Source organism: Charadrius vociferus, unplaced genomic scaffold (assembly GCF_000708025.1).
Source record: "Charadrius vociferus isolate BGI_N301 unplaced genomic scaffold, ASM70802v2 scaffold1064, whole genome shotgun sequence".
Classification (NCBI taxonomy): Eukaryota; Metazoa; Chordata; class Aves; order Charadriiformes; family Charadriidae; genus Charadrius; species Charadrius vociferus.
This window is the reverse complement of record NW_009648143.1, coordinates 975,804-995,878: the sequence shown is the minus strand read 5'-3', so window position 1 is coordinate 995,878 and position 20,075 is coordinate 975,804. Positions and strand designations below refer to the sequence as shown.

Below are 20,075 nucleotides of genomic sequence, written 5' to 3'. Positions count from 1 at the left end.
CTGCTAACAATTCTCACCACACTGTAATACACATTTCTACAAGGGAGCAGAGATCGAGATGGGGCTGGTACTTGCATCACGGGATGCGGTGAAAGAGGCAGGTAACAAATATGCTTCACAATATGCTAGTGCACAGATACAACCACATCGAGCATTCAGTGATAGCACAAGTGCAAGCATACAAGATAAGGAAATAGGATTGGAAAGAAATGTCTCAGCAGAAAGTATAAAAGCAACCTCTTGCATCCCCCCCAACCGAAATGGAGGCCAAAACACTTTGCCTAGAAAAGTAACTACACCTATTCCCACTTCTATTTATTTTCTCTAGAAGGTAGATCTCTCTGTTTTGAAGATTTCTTTAGGAAATGCCCAGCTACACCTTGGTGATCTCAAGGAAGACAAGTCAGTTCCCACTTCCTCTTGAGATGCAGCAGTTCCACATCCTTATGCCTTCTTTAGGCTAGTGAAAGCGAAGACGGCACATCACTGGATTTTCAGACTGCTCTTTAAAGCTCACTTTTAAATTATTTTAGAAAAAATAGAAAGCTTCACATGTGGATGCTGCGACACAACAGAAGCCTGGAAACAGACCTAAAGGATATTTAAAACTGGAGTCTATGCACCCACGACATATAAGTTAACACTGCTGGCAGCAGCAAAGCAAGCTGGGTGGGCCACTGGTAAATGGAGAAGATACTCATACACAATATTAAAAATTACATTCTCAAGAGAGACTTGAGAGCTTGCCTGTGCTACTAACGTAATCCTCACTGACAACTAGAAACTAAATTAAGAAGGATACACATGTGGTTTAAAGTGAAAGCTGCCCCTAACTCAAAGGCATTAACTTTCTTATACACTTTAGTCCAAACAAGGCAGTATCTTACCTGAAACATCGATACCTGAAACATCGATACCTCATAGTAAGTATAAGAAAAGCTCATCAACACATGCACAGATATCACTTGGAAGTTATTCAAAGGTCAGTGCAACGCAGAAGGAATATCTCAATGTTTCAAGAGAAATCAATCTTTACAGGGCAACCTTAACTAGTTGAAATATGGATTCCTGGATGAAATATTGGATTCCTTTCATCTTATTATGACCCCTGTGTAAGGAAGGAAGAATCAACTTAGCCACACGTCTCTCCTTAAAACATTCATTTGCTTTCTCGTCTGGTTCCAGGGAAGTACAGGCATGCTGACCCAAGAAGCCTGGCACAAATCCAATGTGGGCACTATTAGTTGTGAAAAAGCAAGCAGGGTTTTACCGAAATAATGACTACCTTCTCAGGTTAAGTATTATCAAGCAACTCCAGCACTATTACATGCCCCAAAACCAAAGCAGATCGGTTGTGTCCCATGCTGATGTGCCCATTCATAACATTAGAACATACCATTTTTTGAAGTCCGTTGTCGGGTTCCTCTTTCAGTTACTAAAGAAAGGAAAGTTATTAGTCAGGAGAGAGTACAAGCTCACATAAGGGTTATTCATCAAGGTTGCTACAATAGAAGACCGACCTATTAAAATAAATGCTGCAATGGTTCTGCTGTATTTACAAGTACAAAAACTACTCTGCTGCCCAAAAGCACCGGGTTTTGTATTGAAGGATTCCTGAGAGATTACCCACATGAACTGTTCTTACTATTATGAACCATGCCATCTGTAGACAAATGTCATTGATACTGGTTGATTTTTTTAAGTAGAAAATTGGAATATTTCAAAGCATTTGAATATCTTGCACTATTGTTTCCATAAATGTAATTTCTCCTTAATAATGTCATAAACCTGATTCTTTAAAATACATTATTATTACATTTCCATAACTGTTCTGCTCTGAATTATTGTTCATTGCATTGGGATTTCAAGTAGAAGAAAATCTACAAGTCCAATAATCAAGAAAAAGCATAAAAAATGCAAAGTATTTCTTTGAATTCGTTAACAGCAGACAAAATGTAAACAGTACATTCCCCTGTGTTTTTCAACAAGACTAGACTGGCATATAAAGACTAGAAAATTTTAGAATAGAAACTCAGATTCAGTTTTAATTATATTGTCCGCGAGCCTGCAAGCCTCAAGAGAACATATATGCAAAGATTTGTTCTCTCACTAAGAAAATCACAGGTCCAAAAATAAAAAATAAAAATAAAATAAAAAGATGACAGACATGCTTGCAATGTTTGTTTTAGAGCATCACAAGACTTTAAAATTGTATGTTACCTGAGGATTTCCTATCAAAACAAAAATAAGAATAAAAAGCATGAAATCGTAAGATATAAATCTATACAGTTCAAACAAAATATTTCTGCGTACTTTCCTATGGGGATGGGAGAAAAGCTACAGAAGTAATTTACTGCAGTACCCATTTGAAATGTTGCTAAATACTTCAGTAACACATATATTCCCTGTTTTTATTGTAATACTCCAGCTCTGAGTGGAGGAAGTAGAATACAGAGATCCGGTAATATCACGCTATACCATGTTTAATTTTCAATATTAAATAGTCACACAGTTTTTTTGTCAATATGTATGATACAAAGGCATACAAACCACGTCAGTTGTGTCTGACCCCGGCCACCTCGCTTCAGGTGAAAAACCATTTGACAACGCGAGTGCAAGTTTGCAGTGGCCAAGCAACCTTCCTCATCTCAAACAAGGGCAAGACCTCGTACTTAAGAAGCGCAAGGGTGCAGGGCAACACCAAGTAAGCTGCAAATGCAGTGTTTTTCCCTTACAGCAGCTGAAAGCTTTTTAGTCCCAATTTTTGGTATCCAATACTGGGGTTTGGGGTTTCACGCCCCCCACACTTTGAGCTACATCGAACAACTTGGCTCACCTGGAGGTGCGCTGTGCTTGTATTCTAGCTTGTGCTGTGGATTCTTCCTGCAAAGAAGAAAACAGTAAAAGCTTGATTTGTCACCTTGTTCCACACTTAACAAGCCTGGAACTCCTTGGTATTTTATGGATAATGTTCATTTCTTTTTAAAATAAAATTCTGTGACCAGTGCCTTACTTCAGTCTCTCTTGCGGAATGCAGGCTGGGAAAAAAATCAGGTTAAATAGGAGTTCCTCTTGGTTCAGCATTAAAAAAAAAAAAAAAAAAAGATGGCTGATCAAAACCAAGAGATGAGATAGTTTTCAAAGTTGTATGATAAGATGCATTTGTTCAGCATAGTAAGAACTGATCCAGTTATTTACTCTCATTAAAAATGAAACCAGAACTTAACTTCTGGTGCATGCACAGCGCATTACAGGTCTGAGACATCCAGGCATAGCTTCCACATTCTGAAACATAAGGCTACAAATTAAGTAGTTTGGGAAAATTAAAGAGTTTGGAAAGACCTGCTTGTTTTAAAGGTCTTGGGGAGAGGCCACAAAAGGATTCTTCAGAGAGATTACTCACTTCTGCAATATGCTGCTGCAATCCAGCAAATTCAATTTACAAGTTTGTATGTCTTCTATAAAAAATAGCATCAAAGCAATGAAAGAACATTTACAGTCAACTTCCTCTTGGATCTGCAATACATGTCCCCCTCATTCAGGCTGTGATCCAGGTCATTGATCTCCAAACACACACACACACACCCCCGTTATCCAACACTTCTCTAATGCTGTAACTTGGTTAACTTACACTGTGCTAACCTGCACTGTTCGAGGCTTTTCTCAGGGCTGCATATTAAAATAGTTTTAACTCGATTTATTTTTGGGCAGAAAATTAAAAAAAAAAAAATATCTCTAACTTTGGAAGAAAACCAGTTCAGTTGTCCTAATTTTTGCTTCTGAAAATAAGCAACAACTAAAGCCCACTATTTAAGAATGACATACCACATGACATTGCTTGAAACTGGAGATGAATTTCTGCAACTGCAGAAGTTTTTGTATATTTTACAAAATAACCTGCTGTGAAGACTGCCTTGTAAGATCACTTGCTTATTTAGGTTTTCTTATTCTTCAAAGAAGAGTAATACCATTAGTCTTCAGTAGAAAAATCTTATTTTTATGTCTCACTTGTAACAAATTCACACGCTTCAAACTGATTTACAATTCTATAGCTACTGCCATTCTGAAGTACTTTACGTGTGCGATAGATAGAAGTGATAGTTCTCTGAATAAAAAATGGAAATACACTGTACTGGAACAAAAAGAATTGCCTATTTCAGTGTTTTATTACTATCGTCAGCATCAGACCACTATATCTCAGCCCAAGGCATAGCATTTAGATCATTTAATTTTGCTCCCTTCATAGTAGCCAACAGATAAAGACAACAAAAATAACAAAAAACACCTTCAAATTGCATCTGTTGCTTTGTTGAAAGAATTATCATTGCTTCACGGTGCCTCCTTTCCTCTACCTCCAAGGAATGAAACAGATTAAGAAATGATCAACTAATACAGCACAGAGATTGTCTTATCTGGAAGGAGAGAGTTTTGCTTATGATACAGCATCCATTCTACTCCTGAAAAGTATGTTAGCAATTTCATTACTGGAATAATTCTCATCCTTGGATGAGAAATTCACTTCATAGATGTTTTTCAGAAGAGAAACACTTTTTCTGCATTAGCTGAATATAACATGGCTTTGTCTTAAAAGCTACCCTCACTTTGTTACATTTCAGACAGAACACGCTCTTTAGGCTCATCACACATTCTGGGAGAGGGAGGACAAAGTGTTTCTGCTCAGTCAAATCTTTATTAACAGCAGCTGTTAATTTCCATAGGCCCCCACAGAAGTGCTATTGCCTCAAAATATATCCTTTTGTCCATTGCGTCGATTACACAGCAGTCATCAAAACTCTGCTAAATAAAAGTGTAAAACCTAGACACTGAGAAACAAAATGGAATAAAAAAAATCTTTTGAAGTAAATCAACAGTGCTTAAAAGAAACTGCAGTCAGCCATAACTGGATTTTATTGTTGTTACCTATATTATGCTTTCTAACAAATCAAACAGTGACTATAAAAATAAAGTTTTTGTACAAAATCTCAACAAATACTTTATCAAAATTTAAACTAAAAGTTACATATCAAGAACAACATGTAACTATAAATTATTGTTTATATAAAAAAAGAAAAGAACAGTTTACTATAAATTATTGTTTATATAAAAAAAGAACCGTTTACTACATGTTGACAAGTGAAGTGTTGATCTCTAGGTTATTGAATAGGTTCCAAAAGTCAAGTTTTCATGTTCACTGGCTGAAATCACTAACAAATATTTTGCACAGACTTCGGTACTTTAAAGGTAGCAGTCTGTCCACAGTAGATTTCAGAAAGCAGTGAGACTTTAGAAAGAGCTATAATGATAGGCTACGCTCAAGATTTCACATCAAGAATTACTCATTATTTTATTGTCATTTTGTAACGCCAGTAACATTCTTAACCTGTAAAACAAGAAAAGGCATTTTGTACAGTGTTTCTTACCTATAACAAGCCGTTCCATACGGACATTCGGGTCGGTTATCATTGTTATCCTGAGTTACAATCTCCGTTTCATGATAGTCATCATCATTAGGGTGACTGAACTGCTGAAAGTGAATGGGATTCTTCCTGCAAAAGACAAACATATATCGAGAACTGACTGTTCCATTTAAACACGAGAAGTGGAGATAAGAAGCGTGTGACAACTCATTTTTCTGTGGTTACATTAAAAAAAAGAGCTTTTAATGTTTAACTTTATACAGAAGGTAAGACCTGCTTTCCTGAAGAAAAGCTTTGTCTCTGCACAGGCTGCAAAGGAGGTTAAAGCAGGAATTTTCCTATTCGCCATCGGCTTTAAGTGTTAGATCTCCAACATGTATACAATCTACTGATGTAGTCATATAGCATGAGTCTTGCTCAGTAGACAACTTGCTCAGTTATAACTCCCTCTGGAGTATCGAAGTGCGATGGAAACTTCTACGTGAAGTCTTAGCACAAGTTGGAAGGGCCAACACATGGCAGCTGAAGAGCTGCAGTACTAAAGACTCCCCACATCTTTGGGTTATCAGGTATTGGCTTCAGGCCCTCTGCCTCAACTATTATTTCTGTTCCGTATGCAAATTACTACTCACTTGAATACTTCAAATGCCGGCATATTATTCCAGATGGAGCAGTCTATTGGATATTACATTATGCTGTTGAGTTTGATTGCCTACCATGACGTTTTAGTTGAAATATCAAATTACAATGACGACAAAGTTGTACAATAAGACATAACAGCCGTGCATGTAGTTGAGTCACACCAATGTTAGTGATGAGAGCACATCCATGACTTTTTGCTCTGCAACACTTACACAGTTGAATCCAAGCGGAGCGAGTAGTGAATACAAATATATGCATCATTAAAAGAACACTTCTACTGCTTCTAGGCAATATGTTTGGACACACCGTACAAGACAAGGCAGCCATAACAACACTACTTAGAGAAGAGTTTGCATTATAAAACTTCTGTAAGTGATGTTAAAAAGAACACAGAAAAACAGGTTACGACTTCAGGAGAAATTCATGTGACAGACCAAAACATACCACAAAAATTATGTCAAAACATACTGGTACCAAAAGCAAATCTACTTTTTCCCTATGATTTCTTTTAGACACACTTTTTTCCCAAGCATAATATTTAAGAGCATGGAAAGTAAGATATTTTAATAAATTATTTTCCAAGAGACATCCACAAAATACTTCAGTGATTTTCCACGCTAATTCCCAGAGTACATAATCTTTAATGTGTTTGTGCAAATTATAAAAGTGAACTGCTTGCCTCAAGCAAGAGGAATGACAACTTTAAACTACAGAGTGATTACTGCTTTACTTTACACTTGTTACAGCTGCATTTAGAAACACAAAGTCAGAAAAATGTTATGTATCTAGTTACACACACAACAGCTTCCTCAATGACCACAGGCATTCTTTCCTTTAAATTCACAACTACCTCTTATGAACTTTATAAGAGACAGCCAACGTTGATTTCAGCATTTCAACTACTACCATAAGGAGAAAAAAAAAAGCTTCTGTTAAAAATGATTACTTAAGTACTGTGAGCTTTACTAGCCATTCAGGCCTCCTTCTAGGCATTCGAAAACAATTAGATATTTAGTATGAATACTTCCAATCTCCATTTGCCTGCTATCTTTCACTCAGGAAGCTAAACAAGCAAGCGACAGATAAACTCTTCAATGAGCTACTTATCAAAGACCCAGCATCCCTTGGGTCTATTTACATAGGTGACAAACTTCTTGTCCTGGTCTTTTCTGTTAATTTCTGCAAACTGTAGGGTAAGTAAATACTGTTTCACTAGAAATCATTGCAAGATTGCATTTACCAGACACTTAATCTACCACAAGTTCTCAGGAAATGTCACTTACACCAAATTCAGGCTGGCTGCCTACTTATTTTCCAATTTAAAAATAAATGGAATGAAACCAAGTCATTTTAGAGGCCACTTGCTTTGTTTTCTCAACGCATGAAGCTAGCTTATTAGCAATATCAGCAAGAATTTTGAGTCAGTTGAGACACGATTCATCTTCTCAAAGGGATACAGAAGCAACTAATATTCTGTGAAATCATTTTTATATTTATTCCTACAATAAGATACATACAGCATCATAAACACCAAGGAAAAAAGGCTTAATAGCTGTCACTTAGCCAAACTATTGTATTTTAGGAGATACCCATTTCCTTGCAAAAATTTACTTTGAAACCTACTTGGACAACACCAAACAGCCCTTATTGGAGGAGAGGGGGGAAAAAAAAAAAAAAGAAAAAAGAAAAAGGAAGTAGTATGGGAGGAAGGAGGAGGAGAAACAAAAGGGTCTCGATGTACACTCCCTATCAGAAGACTTCAGGATTCTTTGGGCCTGTGGATGATGCTCCTCGAATTATACATTACCTATGAAGCATCTTAAACACGTTGTACTTCAGATGCTCAAGACCAGCAGAAACATCGTATTTTATATTACCTTTACCTGGATAATTTGTACTTACTCCACTTCTATGTGTTGTGCAACGATATCCAGCAAAATAAACAGAAGCAAAGAAGTGCATAGCTTATATTAAGCAATCATTTTCCCTTCTTGCAAAAATGCGAAGCTTCTTCCTTTTATTAAGGGTTTGGCTTTTTCGAGGTTTTTTGTTTGGTTTTGGGGTTGGTTTTTTTAAGACACAAAAGTTAAGAGCACAACATCTATCACACTGTGAGTTGCACTCCAACATTAATTAGTTTCACAACAAAACCTCACTGCACAGGAATATGTTATTCATTTGATCAAACCAAAATCATTAGGCTTTACTCACAGAAAATCAACCAATTAAAAGCCTACTTTAAGAATAAAGTTTTATGGGAGATTTGCCTTCTCGTAAATATACTCACAGTTACTGGAACTTTGTTTTCACAGAAGCTCTGAGTTCATGTACTCACACCTCAAGATGCAGAAAATTACACAAATAATAATTATACAAATAATTCAGAATCAATGCAGCCATCTCAAGCAGAAGTTGAGTATTGCTCAGTGAAATATTTAAGACAGTTTTTTGTCCGTGCAGCTACCAAAAGCTACTTAAAAGCTTTTTCTAAAGCAAGTTTAACTGATCAGGTCAGAATCCCTGGCTCTTCATAATCACATGCAGAAGACCTCTGCCATTTCAAGGGCTTCTTTTCTCAGCTACTAAAGAAACTGGTCGTGAAGATGTAATGAATTGCCAGCAGTAGTTATAAAGCCATAGAATTCAAGCCTGAAGTTATGCTACAGCTGCGCTTAAGATGTTTGTAAGTTCTAAGTTGTAAGTCTTATTAGAAGACAGGACTCAAAAGGACAGATGGAGGTCGTCAGCTGCCAGATTTAAAAGCTTAAGGTGAAAGGAAAAATACTTATTTTCACAAACAAACAAAAAGCAAAGTATTTACAAGAACGCATATACAAACCCAAAGGTTGGTTGAGTGTGTCCTGCTTTGACAGCTACGGGGAAGATTTACACACACCCAGTGTGGACAAAAATTGCGGGTTACGGTTTTAGAGATGAGAGTTCAGATCTACCATACTCTTATGCAGCCTTTGAAAAGGGGGGGTTGTGTTTGGATTTATTTTTAATTCCCCATCCTTCCCAGTTCAGAAAAACAAGCAGCAGACAAGAAAATGAACACAAGACAGTATTCAAAGAGCAAGTTCCTTGACAACAAATACAGTCAGATATAACATACACAGAGCACTTTGCCTCCTGGTGGTAACAATAGTTTCTTTCAATTTGGTAAAGCTTCAGGCTGCCTCAGAAAGAGAATCTGACACTGAATGACAATGGCAAGAAGAATCCCTGGAGCAAAAGGTGTGCATCAAGCTCGATTCTTTCAAAAGCAGTGTTTTCAAATTCATAAATGAAGAAACTGAACTATGGGTTACAAAATTACTTCCTAAATGTTGAAGATATGTGTAAGAGAAATATAATGAAATCAACAGAACTAGCATTTCATCTTTTCAATTTGTTCTATTTTACTAGGCATGTGCCAAAGGTGCCAAAGTCATATCCACATGGCAAGTATCTCCTAATAGGAGTTTACAAAATAAAGACTAGAACTCTGAAGAGCATTCAGTCATTGGATAAATGACGTTTTATGAATAAGAAACCTCACCTAGGAAAAAAAAAAAACCACTTTAAGGAAATGTTACAGTTACCAAAGAAGTACTCATTTAATCAACATCATTTAAGATGTTGATTTCTACAGCACATCTTGTTGGAAGACACCTTTCATAAGGTTAAAGTAATGAAGGAGAGGGAAACCAACTACCCATTGTACTGAAAAGAGCACTCAAAGCAGCTCCTCTTCATTAGCAACTCCAAAAACTAGTTTTTGCTCAAGAAAAACACTACACAAAGAAAAACTGATTATGCTATCAATGCGTTCCTTCAAAGCACCCAGTCACGTCACACTTGCATACATCTGCTGTTAGAAATATGGGTAACTGCAATGACTTGCTTTAATGTAATATAGCTATGCCATTGATGCAGAAAAACTCCTTGGTTGTCTTGTATCAAAAGCAAATACTAAGACAGACTACACAGCATACTTCTTTTGCTGTTTAGTCTCATGACGACATTTCCAGCAGATCAAAACTGATGTTTTTGATACTTCATATTTACAAACTTCTTCAACAGAAGATTTTGTGTTACTCCAGAGCATTCTTTTTGCTTACAAAGCAATACTTTCCAAAAGTACTGCTGCCAAAAGTTTTAGAATAAAGACCCAAGAACAAATGTGCACATACAGACTCCTATTCCATATTAACTGTAGCTAAAATTTGTCTTCCTAAACATTAGGAATCCTTCAGCATATTAGAGCATTAAATCAGCTTAACTCCCATACAGGGGAAAACTTGCCTTAGCAAAATTAGAAGTAGCTGTAGCAAACTAGAGGCTGCATTTGTACTACTGTGGATGAGCTTAACTGCCTAATAAAACATGTTTTCATCATATTATGGGCAAAACTTGAGATATGTGAAAAAAAGCCACAAGAAAGCTGGAAAGCTGACGTGTTTGTTAAAGTAACAGCTTTACACTTTTGATTTGACACATCAAACATAAACAAGAATCCATTTACTTGTGTGTGTTTGTTTTCTAAACAACCTCACTTGTTCCTATTGTTCAAGCCCCTTGAGGGAAAAAAATAAGGTGGGGGAGAAAAAAAAAAAAAATATATATCACAGGACCCCCTGTTTCCTGGATAAGCCCTAGCTTTTGTGCTTACAGTCTAGAGAGATTTATCTAGAGCTCAAAGCCTTCTCCTAAACACAATCCTCAGGTCATTGGTCATTTGCTAGCCTCAGGACCACCTCTAGAGTTGTATCTTCTCTTCGATATATCAACACAGGGCACTGGCCCTCCAGATCTTTTCCGGGCAGAAAGAACTAGCAGGAGGCCAGGCACTCAGCACTGGTGTTTTGAACTTCACTGGATCATTTGTAACTCACAGAACATTTGTATGACAGATATTTCACCACGAAGTGAGAGGATATGAGTAGGAGAAAAAAAAGGAAAAAAAAAAATTGTCCTTCACTTGAAGTATTACCAAAGACACTGACCAGGTAAGGGTTAACGTGGAGTTTGTAAGTATGCCTTGTTCTGGTTTTAGGGAGGGACTGAAAGCATTACCAAAAAAAAAAAAAAGGCAGATTGTAGTTCTGGGTTATTTAGGGATTACAAATAATAAGTATTTTAAATATTCAGACCACAAAGCATGCAATAACTTCAATAAATACAATCATCTTTCATAAAAGCTTCATCTGGTAACAAAACAAGCCTACAGGGTCTATGGTGGGCATTTCAACTATTTACAGCTCTTCTTCCTGCTGGTACACGTACTGTACACACAGGGAGTTTTTTTATTTCTTTTCTTTTTAAAATGGACCTTTGTTTCTTATCCTCATCTTTTAATTTGCTGAAGTACTTCATCCCTTGTTTGGGTTATATTAGCAGTTAGCAAGACATCCTAGGTTCTCCTTTTATACTTTCAAAGTTATTGTTATGCCATTTGTTTCTCATCAGTCCGCTGATTACCAAAAGATTTTTTTTCAAATCAGAGCTTGTAACGACTTTACTGTTTTCTCTTCCATAGTTAATACATTACTTCTTAATAATAAGCTATCTTAAGCTACTTTTAATTTTGCTTTACCTGTAACAGCCTGTTCCATACATGCAAGGTGTCCTCTTACGCTTGATCTGTTTGGAGCTTTCTGAAGCATCTGCACTTCTGGTTGAATCAGAAATCTCAGTCTTGTAATCCAGATTTGCATCAGGCTCAAGAATCCCTTCCTGGGCACCAAAATATTGGGAAGTCCTGCCCCAGTGAGCTTGTTGGCTTGTAGAACCAGTAATCTGGTCTTTGTTTTCTGTTTCCTCAATTACATTTCTTTTACTGGAGCTCTGACCTATTCTTTTAGGACATTTACTATGCAGCTGCCTATCATTTTTTTCCAGAGAACTTCCAGTGTTTTTTATTCCAGTCTTGCCATTTCCTTCCATGTTTCTCATGGTACTCTCAAGGGGAAATCCAGATGTATTCTGTGGAACAAGGTTACATTTTGAAGGACCTGAAAATTTACACTCTTCAGAATTAAAAGCTTTAAGGTCAAACTCTGCCTCATCTCATCATTCCGGTTTTCAAAATCAGAGAACCATAGAACAACAGCCAGGTTGTAAGGGACCTCAAAAGATCATCTGGTCCACCCTTTAAAACCTTCTACTCCACCTTCCAAACTGCAGTTAGCTGCAAAATACAGCTGCTGAATAAGAGACTCAAGTTAAGAACACACAGTTTACAAAAAAACTTATCCCAGAGCTCCTATGCACAGCTTCAGTTGGCTCACAACACAGACAGGCTCCTCTCTCACCACTTCAGTTTGTGAGTAGTCCAAGGACTTTAGCTTAAATTAACTTTCAATTAAAAGTACTGCTCCTGAAAGTGAATGGGTGTTTATACATGTGAAGATACAGTAGACGTAGAAGAACAGAAGAACATACATTCCTATACAAGAATCAATTTTAATCCCTTAAGTACCAAGGTATATGGGATATATATTTATCTATATATGGGAGATAGATGGGAATTCATTATATACACCTGGAGCTTAATCCCACCCCGATACATCTTAAGTGCTTCAGCTCAGGACTCTAAATCATAAAACAGTTTTGTCAGTAGATACCATCAGGCAACGATTTCACTTTTGACAAACACTGTATTTTACATTTTGGAACATATGCACACTTAAAATAAGAGATGTGTGCTTCAGAAAAAGAATGAGATGCATAACCAAGACAGGAACTTGTCCCAACAACCAAGACGTTACCTGGAAGCATACCTGAAGGCTGAACTACTTTTGATACACTACAGAACTATTCAAAGGTCTCTGCTCTCTACCATTGATCATCTAGGTTCCCCTCCAGTAAATTTACACTTAGTTTACAAGGAAGTGTTTGGCAGAGCTTGAAAACCAGCTGGTGGTTTCCTGTTTGATTTTGTTCCTTTCAATGCAAGTCTTAAAAAATGTTAACCAAAACCAGAGACAATTACATTTGAGCAGCAACATGATTAAGAAAGGACAAAGTCAGCATTAACATCAAATCATCCTCACAGCAGCATATTTAGTAAGTCAGATTGGAGACAAAGATGACTCTCTTATCGAAGACTCCCAAAATTAGGCTCAGCAAACAACTGCAGCTTAAGAAATTAGTTCTCTTTTTACAAAAGGAGGACTAAGTTACTCTAATTTCCCACTCCCACTTGTGACTTCTCTACTACGTACTTCAATCCATTGCCTATATTGTATATAATGAGACTAAACACTTTCACTTTTATTACGACTAGTTAAAAAACAGGTTGCAATCAAGTAAAACCAGAGACAACAGCTCTATTGGCACCGGTTATAATGAGTATGTGCCCTCACTGCCATCTGGTGGCTGCTGGCACTTGGAAGAATTAAGATTCTTTTTACTTCCTACCCTACAGCAGATTTTCTCAACCGCCTTAAATATGACAGCAGGAGGATAGTTTTGGTTTTAATATCAAAATTCCAATGTTTTAGAACTCTCTATAATTATTACTTTTGCTTGCACTAACCCATTATTTTTTCTGCAAAGTTCCGAAGGCAGTTTCTTACACTGTGCTTGACATAAACATGATTTATGAAGTTATTAGGAGAAAATAAGTAAGGCTGCATACTTACAAATTTAAATAATTCATTATGTTGTCCTCACCTTATAATTTGACATAGAGAAAATGGCACTGCAGCTGGTATTAATGTACCTAGCCAACAAAGCTCACCGCTCAGAATGCTTTTTCGGATTAAAAGATACCACTATGTTACATCAAAACTACCCTGAAAGGTATGCTCTCCATGAGTAGATCACTTCAATCAACCTTGAGATTTAATTAAAAACCAAAACCAACCCCCAATTGTTTTCAGTGTCAAAACTGATGAGGCATACCAAATAATAGTATTTTAAGTATAAGATCCTATAACAGATCCAAGCAATTCTAATGCTAGAGATCAGAAACACCTCCCCAGGTTGTTCACTTAAAAAGTCAGTGAAAGCCTCGCTTTGCTCTCACCAGAATATGTTCCGTCTTTGATAATGACCCTTCTCTTTGCATTATTAGCAGGGTGCTATCAGTAAGCATTTAACTGCCTATAAACGCAGCCGTACTTTAAAGACACACAGACACATTGGCCAGCTAGACGGAAGCGTCTGTTCATCACTGCCATGGATAGTTTTGCATTTCAGATCACTTATTTTTCTTTTCTTTTTTTTTGCCTCGAATTTTGAGATCGTGGCATCAGCACACTCCCTGCCAGCTTTCTTCAAAACGTAGCAGTTGCTAAACCACATACCGTAATTTTCTGACCATATAACTTCACCTGCTAGAACGGCAGTAGTTTGGGCAAAGTCCAGTGTCGCATTACGTCAGTGTCACACCATTATCTGTCCCCAAAGGGTTCTCAGAAAAAGAAAGCACGCACTGAGCCACTCCTAGGACTAGTAGTTTGGCCTGCGTCTTCCAGCCTCTTGCTGTAAAGCTGTAAGTCTGGCATTTCTGGGGAACGTTCAGGACCTAAATCCCAGACCCCGAGAAGGAAGTGCAGAAAACCACATCCTGAAGGCTTCCAGGACGCTTGCTATAGAGCTGTCCAAGGGACTGGCATTTCAAAACAACTCTTAAACAACGTATCACAAGCAGAACACACAGTTACGTTGTAGACCCAACCTTCAACATGACATTGCCAATTACATTCTCATTTTTTGAAATACCATGCTTCAGCCCTGAGCCAAAAAACTACCTGCGATGAAGGAACAGGGATGGAAAGACAGGTCCTTTTCCCTTGATCTTGCTCTTCACCTTCAAAATCCTCTATAGTTTCTTCAGAAGCTAATCTTTTAATCTGCTGCACATCTACTTCCGATTTTAATGATTCCATATTACTTTCTCCCCTTCCTTGGCCTTTTTTCATTCTACTACCTTAAAAGAAAAATAAAAGGGTACTTTTAGAGTGCAACTTTTACAGTGAAATCCTGACCACATTAGAGAACTAAAGCTACATCGAAGCAGAACACTGGGCAAAAAGCATGAGAAATAGCAGCAGTTGTGCATGTGCTGTTTCAACAATACATTTTAGACTTCCTCCTTATAGGAGTAAAAAGTATGTTTTAGAATGAAACAGATGCTTGGAAAAAAGTATGTTTTAGAATGAAACATATGCTTGAAAAAAAGTATGTTTTAGAATGAAACAGATGCTTGAGGGGGAAATTTAAAGGAAGACAATAAATACGTGGCAAAGAATATTCTGGACTGACTGTATCAGTATGACTGACAATTTCATTGACACAATAGGAGCTGATCAAGTAAACCAAATGTCCAAGAGCGACTTTTTACCACAGACCTTTCATATAAATGTCACTTCAGACCCAGTTTATGGACACAAACATCAATTAATTAGGACATGGCAAAATCAGGGTATGCCCACTTGATCAGTCAACCACATCGCAGTTGACTATTTCATCAGCCAGTAACCAACAGAAAGGCAGCAAAAGTTTTGCCTAAGTTCTCTGTACTGAAGTAGTATTTTCTGGATATATAGCTGGGAGACAGCTAGGGCCATTGTGCCGATTTTATTATAGCTCCATCAGCTGCAAAACGCATTCAGAAGGTAGATACTCAATGCTATTTTGCAACTCTCCCCCTTCAAAAAATACAGCCATGCCAGAGACATCTGCAGGAAGCAAGGAATTTTTCCAGATGTTAATGTCTCATTTCAAAACAACAAATCTGTGTTCCCTTTCCAGTAGGAAGACATGCAGAAGAGAAACAAAAGGGCAGCCTTTTCATTTTAATCTCTACCTTTCCCTCCAATACCACCCTAAAAAGATGCAAATCATTTCACGATTTTAAGGAAACATTTTAGATCTGCAGAAGAGATTGGTCGTTTATATTAAAGCAGCCCATCCTAAGCTGCTTTATCTCACATGATAAATTTTCAAACCGCTCCAACAGTGTTCATACGTATCCGTAGCTCCCTCAAGGTCCAGCAGCAGACAGATACCCCTTGCACACATAGCTCCAAGTTTCTGCACCTATGTGCTCAAAACATTCAGTCTTTGAAACAAACCTTGTATACGCATATATAACAAACTTTATAGTACTTATGGAGGAAAACCAAACAAACAAAAAACCCCAGGCCACTCAAAAAAAAAAACCCCAACAACCAAACATAAGAAAACGATCACCCTAGTGCAGGACTCAACAACAACACAGCCAGTGGCAGTCCTCTGGTACATGCAATTTCTACACCCGAGGGAATAAGCCAGCAGGGAACAATCTAGATTTGGAGAGGAAGAAGAAAAAAAAAAAAAAAAAAAAAAAGTAGAGTTTCTTTTGCTTCTTACAATTTTCTCAAAATTAGCTTTTGAGGAAAGGAATAGACAGGGTAGCCAATGGCATACGACAGAGGTGTATAAAGCCAGAATTGCCCAGGTCAATCCGTGCAGACACCTGCATTTACTACAGGAGATAAGAAGCAATTGGTGAGACAGTACATGAAATACTTCTGCAGGCCTGCTTGGGCATCAAGAGCCAAATTTTTCCATTACATCATCTCAGCAGAAAGCACAGGTGGAAACGGAGGCCATAAAGAATAGCTGTTGGACAAGGAGGAGCGGACACAGGCACACCAGCCACAGTTCATACACTTACACTAAGGAAGGAAACTCAGCAGTTAGCACCTAAACCACCTCACGCCTCACCACAGAACGCCAAGCAGGGTGGGGGGTGCCGTCTTCAGCGGTGAGAAATACAGAAACGCAAGAGTAGCGTTGGCAATGTGCTTGGCCATTTTCCTTCTCTCATTTCTTCAGTCCTTCAGTTCCCTCAATAAAAGTCATCAGAGCAATAAATGCCTTGCAGTAAGTGTGACAGAGGATGCCTAATGGCAGCTTTAGAACTCTTTACAAGCTCCCAGGACCAAAGCCAGATGTGCTAGAAAATTTTTTGGGGATTGTGCCAACGCGGCACCCCTGTGGCTCCCGTTGATAGTGACCAAACACAGTATTCTGCTGCTGTTACCGCTGATACACAGTGGTAGAAGTTTATCGTATATTCAGCAATTTCCTTTTGTGGGAGGGACAAGAGGGAATGCCTCATACTGGTAAGAAACTACTACAATGTGATGAACTGCTCCTCCTAGGAAGAAACTTTGGACTAAATGATGAAGTCTGATTCAGTCACAGTTAAAAATAAACTAACACACACCACCACCCAAAAAAAGCAACTTTAAAACATGCAAAACTAGAAGAATCTAAATTTAGAAGGATAATACATTAGTGACTTAAATGTGGAGCAGGCTTAGAATTAAAGGCACAGAAACTACATAGAATTTACGTACTAAACAAAACAGGTGAGTTAATAGGAAAGGGTTCCAGAATATCAGACGTTCAGCTGTCCAAAGACAGTATGTTCCCTGGCATTAAAAAAAAAAAAAAGAAGAGAAAGAAAATCAACAGATCAGAACGAGCTCTGTCACACCCATAGGACTGATGACAAAGAAGATAACAGAAGTCAGTCTCTGTCAGCTGCCAGGCACAGAATATGGAAAGAAAAGTAACAAATGAATACTTTCTACCACCACCATTATAATTTAAGAAAATTATATCAAAGCACATATGGGTATGGAAACATACTACACTGCAAACCTACCTCCTCTTATTACAGGCTCAGAAATCCTCTGAACCAGGAGATCTCTTTCCAGCATCCAGGATGGGAGCACTCTCTTCCTTTGAACAGATTTTGACTGTTCGCTTTCATTATCATCAGAAAGAGGAACCTGAAACAATATTTACTGATTAGTACCTTTTTCCAGTTACAAAGGAGGAGGGAAAAAACTAGATCACAAGTTTAGAAAGTTATGCCCTTCAAACGCAGCCTGGATAACTACCTACTTTTTGAATGGTGTCCATTGCCTGATTTTTTTTTTTATTTTTTATTTTTTTTACAGTTCCTACTCACTCAGAAAAATAACATCTACTACATGAAACCTTCATGTAGTAAAAAAACCCAACCTGTTTAGACATTTGGAATAAACATTAAAAGGCTACAGATTGAAAGTTTCATAGAAGAGCTGTATCAGCATCTTGCTATAAAGTTTCAACACAGAGAAATAAGAGAAAGGGAAGGTTTAACAAACAAATGCCTATTTGTCCAAAAAAAAAAAAACCCAACCCATAAAAGTCTTGCTAACGTTCTCTCAATTCCCTTCTCCAGAAAGGAACCACACTATAAACAAATTAAATACACCAGAGTCATGTTCAGTCATGTTATGTACTGAAAGCAACACCATCAGTTTGAATTCTCTACTTACTAAAAGGTAAGTATCCATCCCAGGAATGTCAGCTACAGTAAAGGCTGATGCTTCATTTGTTGTACATAGCTATCTACTGCGCTATGCTGTTGACCAATGCGTCCCTTTTAGCGCTATATTGCTGGACACACAACAGAAGACCTAAGAAAAATCCCGCTTGCTCCATACACACACCCAGACTGTCTGGAAGCCGTTTTTACTCAGCAACATTTAAAAAAAGCAAAAGATTTTTGCTTGGAGGACTCTGTTTTGCTGGACAAGATGCTGTCTGCCAGGGAAAAACAGGAGAGTTATTTATCTGTGGGTCTGGATGGATGTCCACAACACACTCGTACAATCACACAATCACAACTGTACGATTCAAATGAAACGGGCTGCTAGTACACTATAAAGAAATATTACTTATAGCCAGCACAAGGCATCTATAGTCCAACCACACGCTCTCCAGATATAAATCTGAGAGGCTTTTAGGTTGGTTGGGAAAACAGTCATTCGTTTCCCTTGGCCCTCACAGGTACTTACGGCACGGTTACTGATACAGACCAGGGACCAGAAACAGACTTGGTTCTGCAGTACTGAACTCAGCTATTGTATCATTAGTTTAAAATATTCCTGTAGCAACAGCCATTTTTGTACATTCCAGAGAATCAATTACTGCAGCGTAATTACCATAAACCTAAATACACAACAAAAATGTATTTATATACTTGTATAGCATAAAAGAACTGACATTTTGAGCATACAACTCTGTCAGAGTTTACTTCTCAGGGTGGAGAAAAGAAAAGGTTTAGAAAACACAACACCTTTACTTCACTGCCAACATATGCTTACAAATATTAAATTTCACTTCAAAATTAAGCACCCACCAAACGTCTGGAAGTAGCGTCATTTTTTCTCATTTTTGCAGCTGCTTGTATCTCACAGTTGGAACATGCTGGTTCTATTAACGATGGACTACAAGACATCTCAACAGGATGAACAGTTGGTGCTTCTTCTGCATCAGCCTCCTATTTTTTTGTTTTTCTGAGAAAGCAAATTAGTTTTTAGCCAGCCAAACTCATTATGAACATAAACATGTACTTTTCACGTAAACGCAGAACTTGGTCTGAATGTTTCCCATAGATACACTGCTAAAGTGAAAGTAACATAGTCTTATGTCAACTTACAGAGGAAATAAACATGCCTTCCTTTCCACCTTCCACTGAAAGTATTTTGACCCAAAGATTTTCCAATCGCTGCAGACCCCGACTGTATGATGTTTTGTTGTTTAAGCACACAATCTGTACTAGTCACTGCTGCGGCAAAGCTGCGAGAAGGCTGAAATTACAGTTTCCAATTTGCTCTACCGTAAAGCAGCGCAACTTCCTAAAACGTGATTCTACACCAAGAGTTAGGTAACGGCGTTAAGGTACAGTTTTCAGCATCAGATGCCCAACGCACCCAGCACCTCTTGGCCGGTTCTCACCAAAGGCCACAAGCCCACAGCTCACAGGTGCCACCGCATCCTCAGGCGCTGGTTTCAAACCCCGCAGCTCCGAGCCGCCGCGTCTGAAACGCATCCCAGTGTGGAGAGCGCACCCAAACTGCGATTCTTTTTTCCTCCGCCGCTTCGCCCTTCCGCTACCCACCTCCCTCGAATTAAGAGGGAAAATTCGGCTTAGTGCTGCCCTCGCCGCACAGCGCCGTCGGGGAGCCACTGCCGCCC

General features: G+C 38.1%; 1 protein-coding gene across 1 annotated transcript in view; it reads right to left on the bottom strand.

The window, feature by feature from the left end:
• Window positions 1-19,371, bottom strand: part of APLF (aprataxin and PNKP like factor) — a 22,748-nt gene extending 3,377 nt beyond the window's left edge. The window contains exons 1-7 of the mRNA XM_009883930.1: window positions 19,237-19,371; window positions 17,710-17,836; window positions 14,801-14,979; window positions 11,638-12,026; window positions 5,421-5,546; window positions 2,837-2,883; window positions 1,397-1,435 (exon numbers count right to left, since the gene is read on the bottom strand). Coding sequence (XP_009882232.1) covers window positions 1,397-1,435; window positions 2,837-2,883; window positions 5,421-5,546; window positions 11,638-12,026; window positions 14,801-14,979; window positions 17,710-17,836; window positions 19,237-19,335 — 1,006 coding nt within the window. The 5' untranslated portion in view covers window positions 19,336-19,371. The remainder of the gene's footprint in view (window positions 1-1,396; window positions 1,436-2,836; window positions 2,884-5,420; window positions 5,547-11,637; window positions 12,027-14,800; window positions 14,980-17,709; window positions 17,837-19,236) is intronic.
• Window positions 19,372-20,075: the final 704 nt, after the last annotated feature.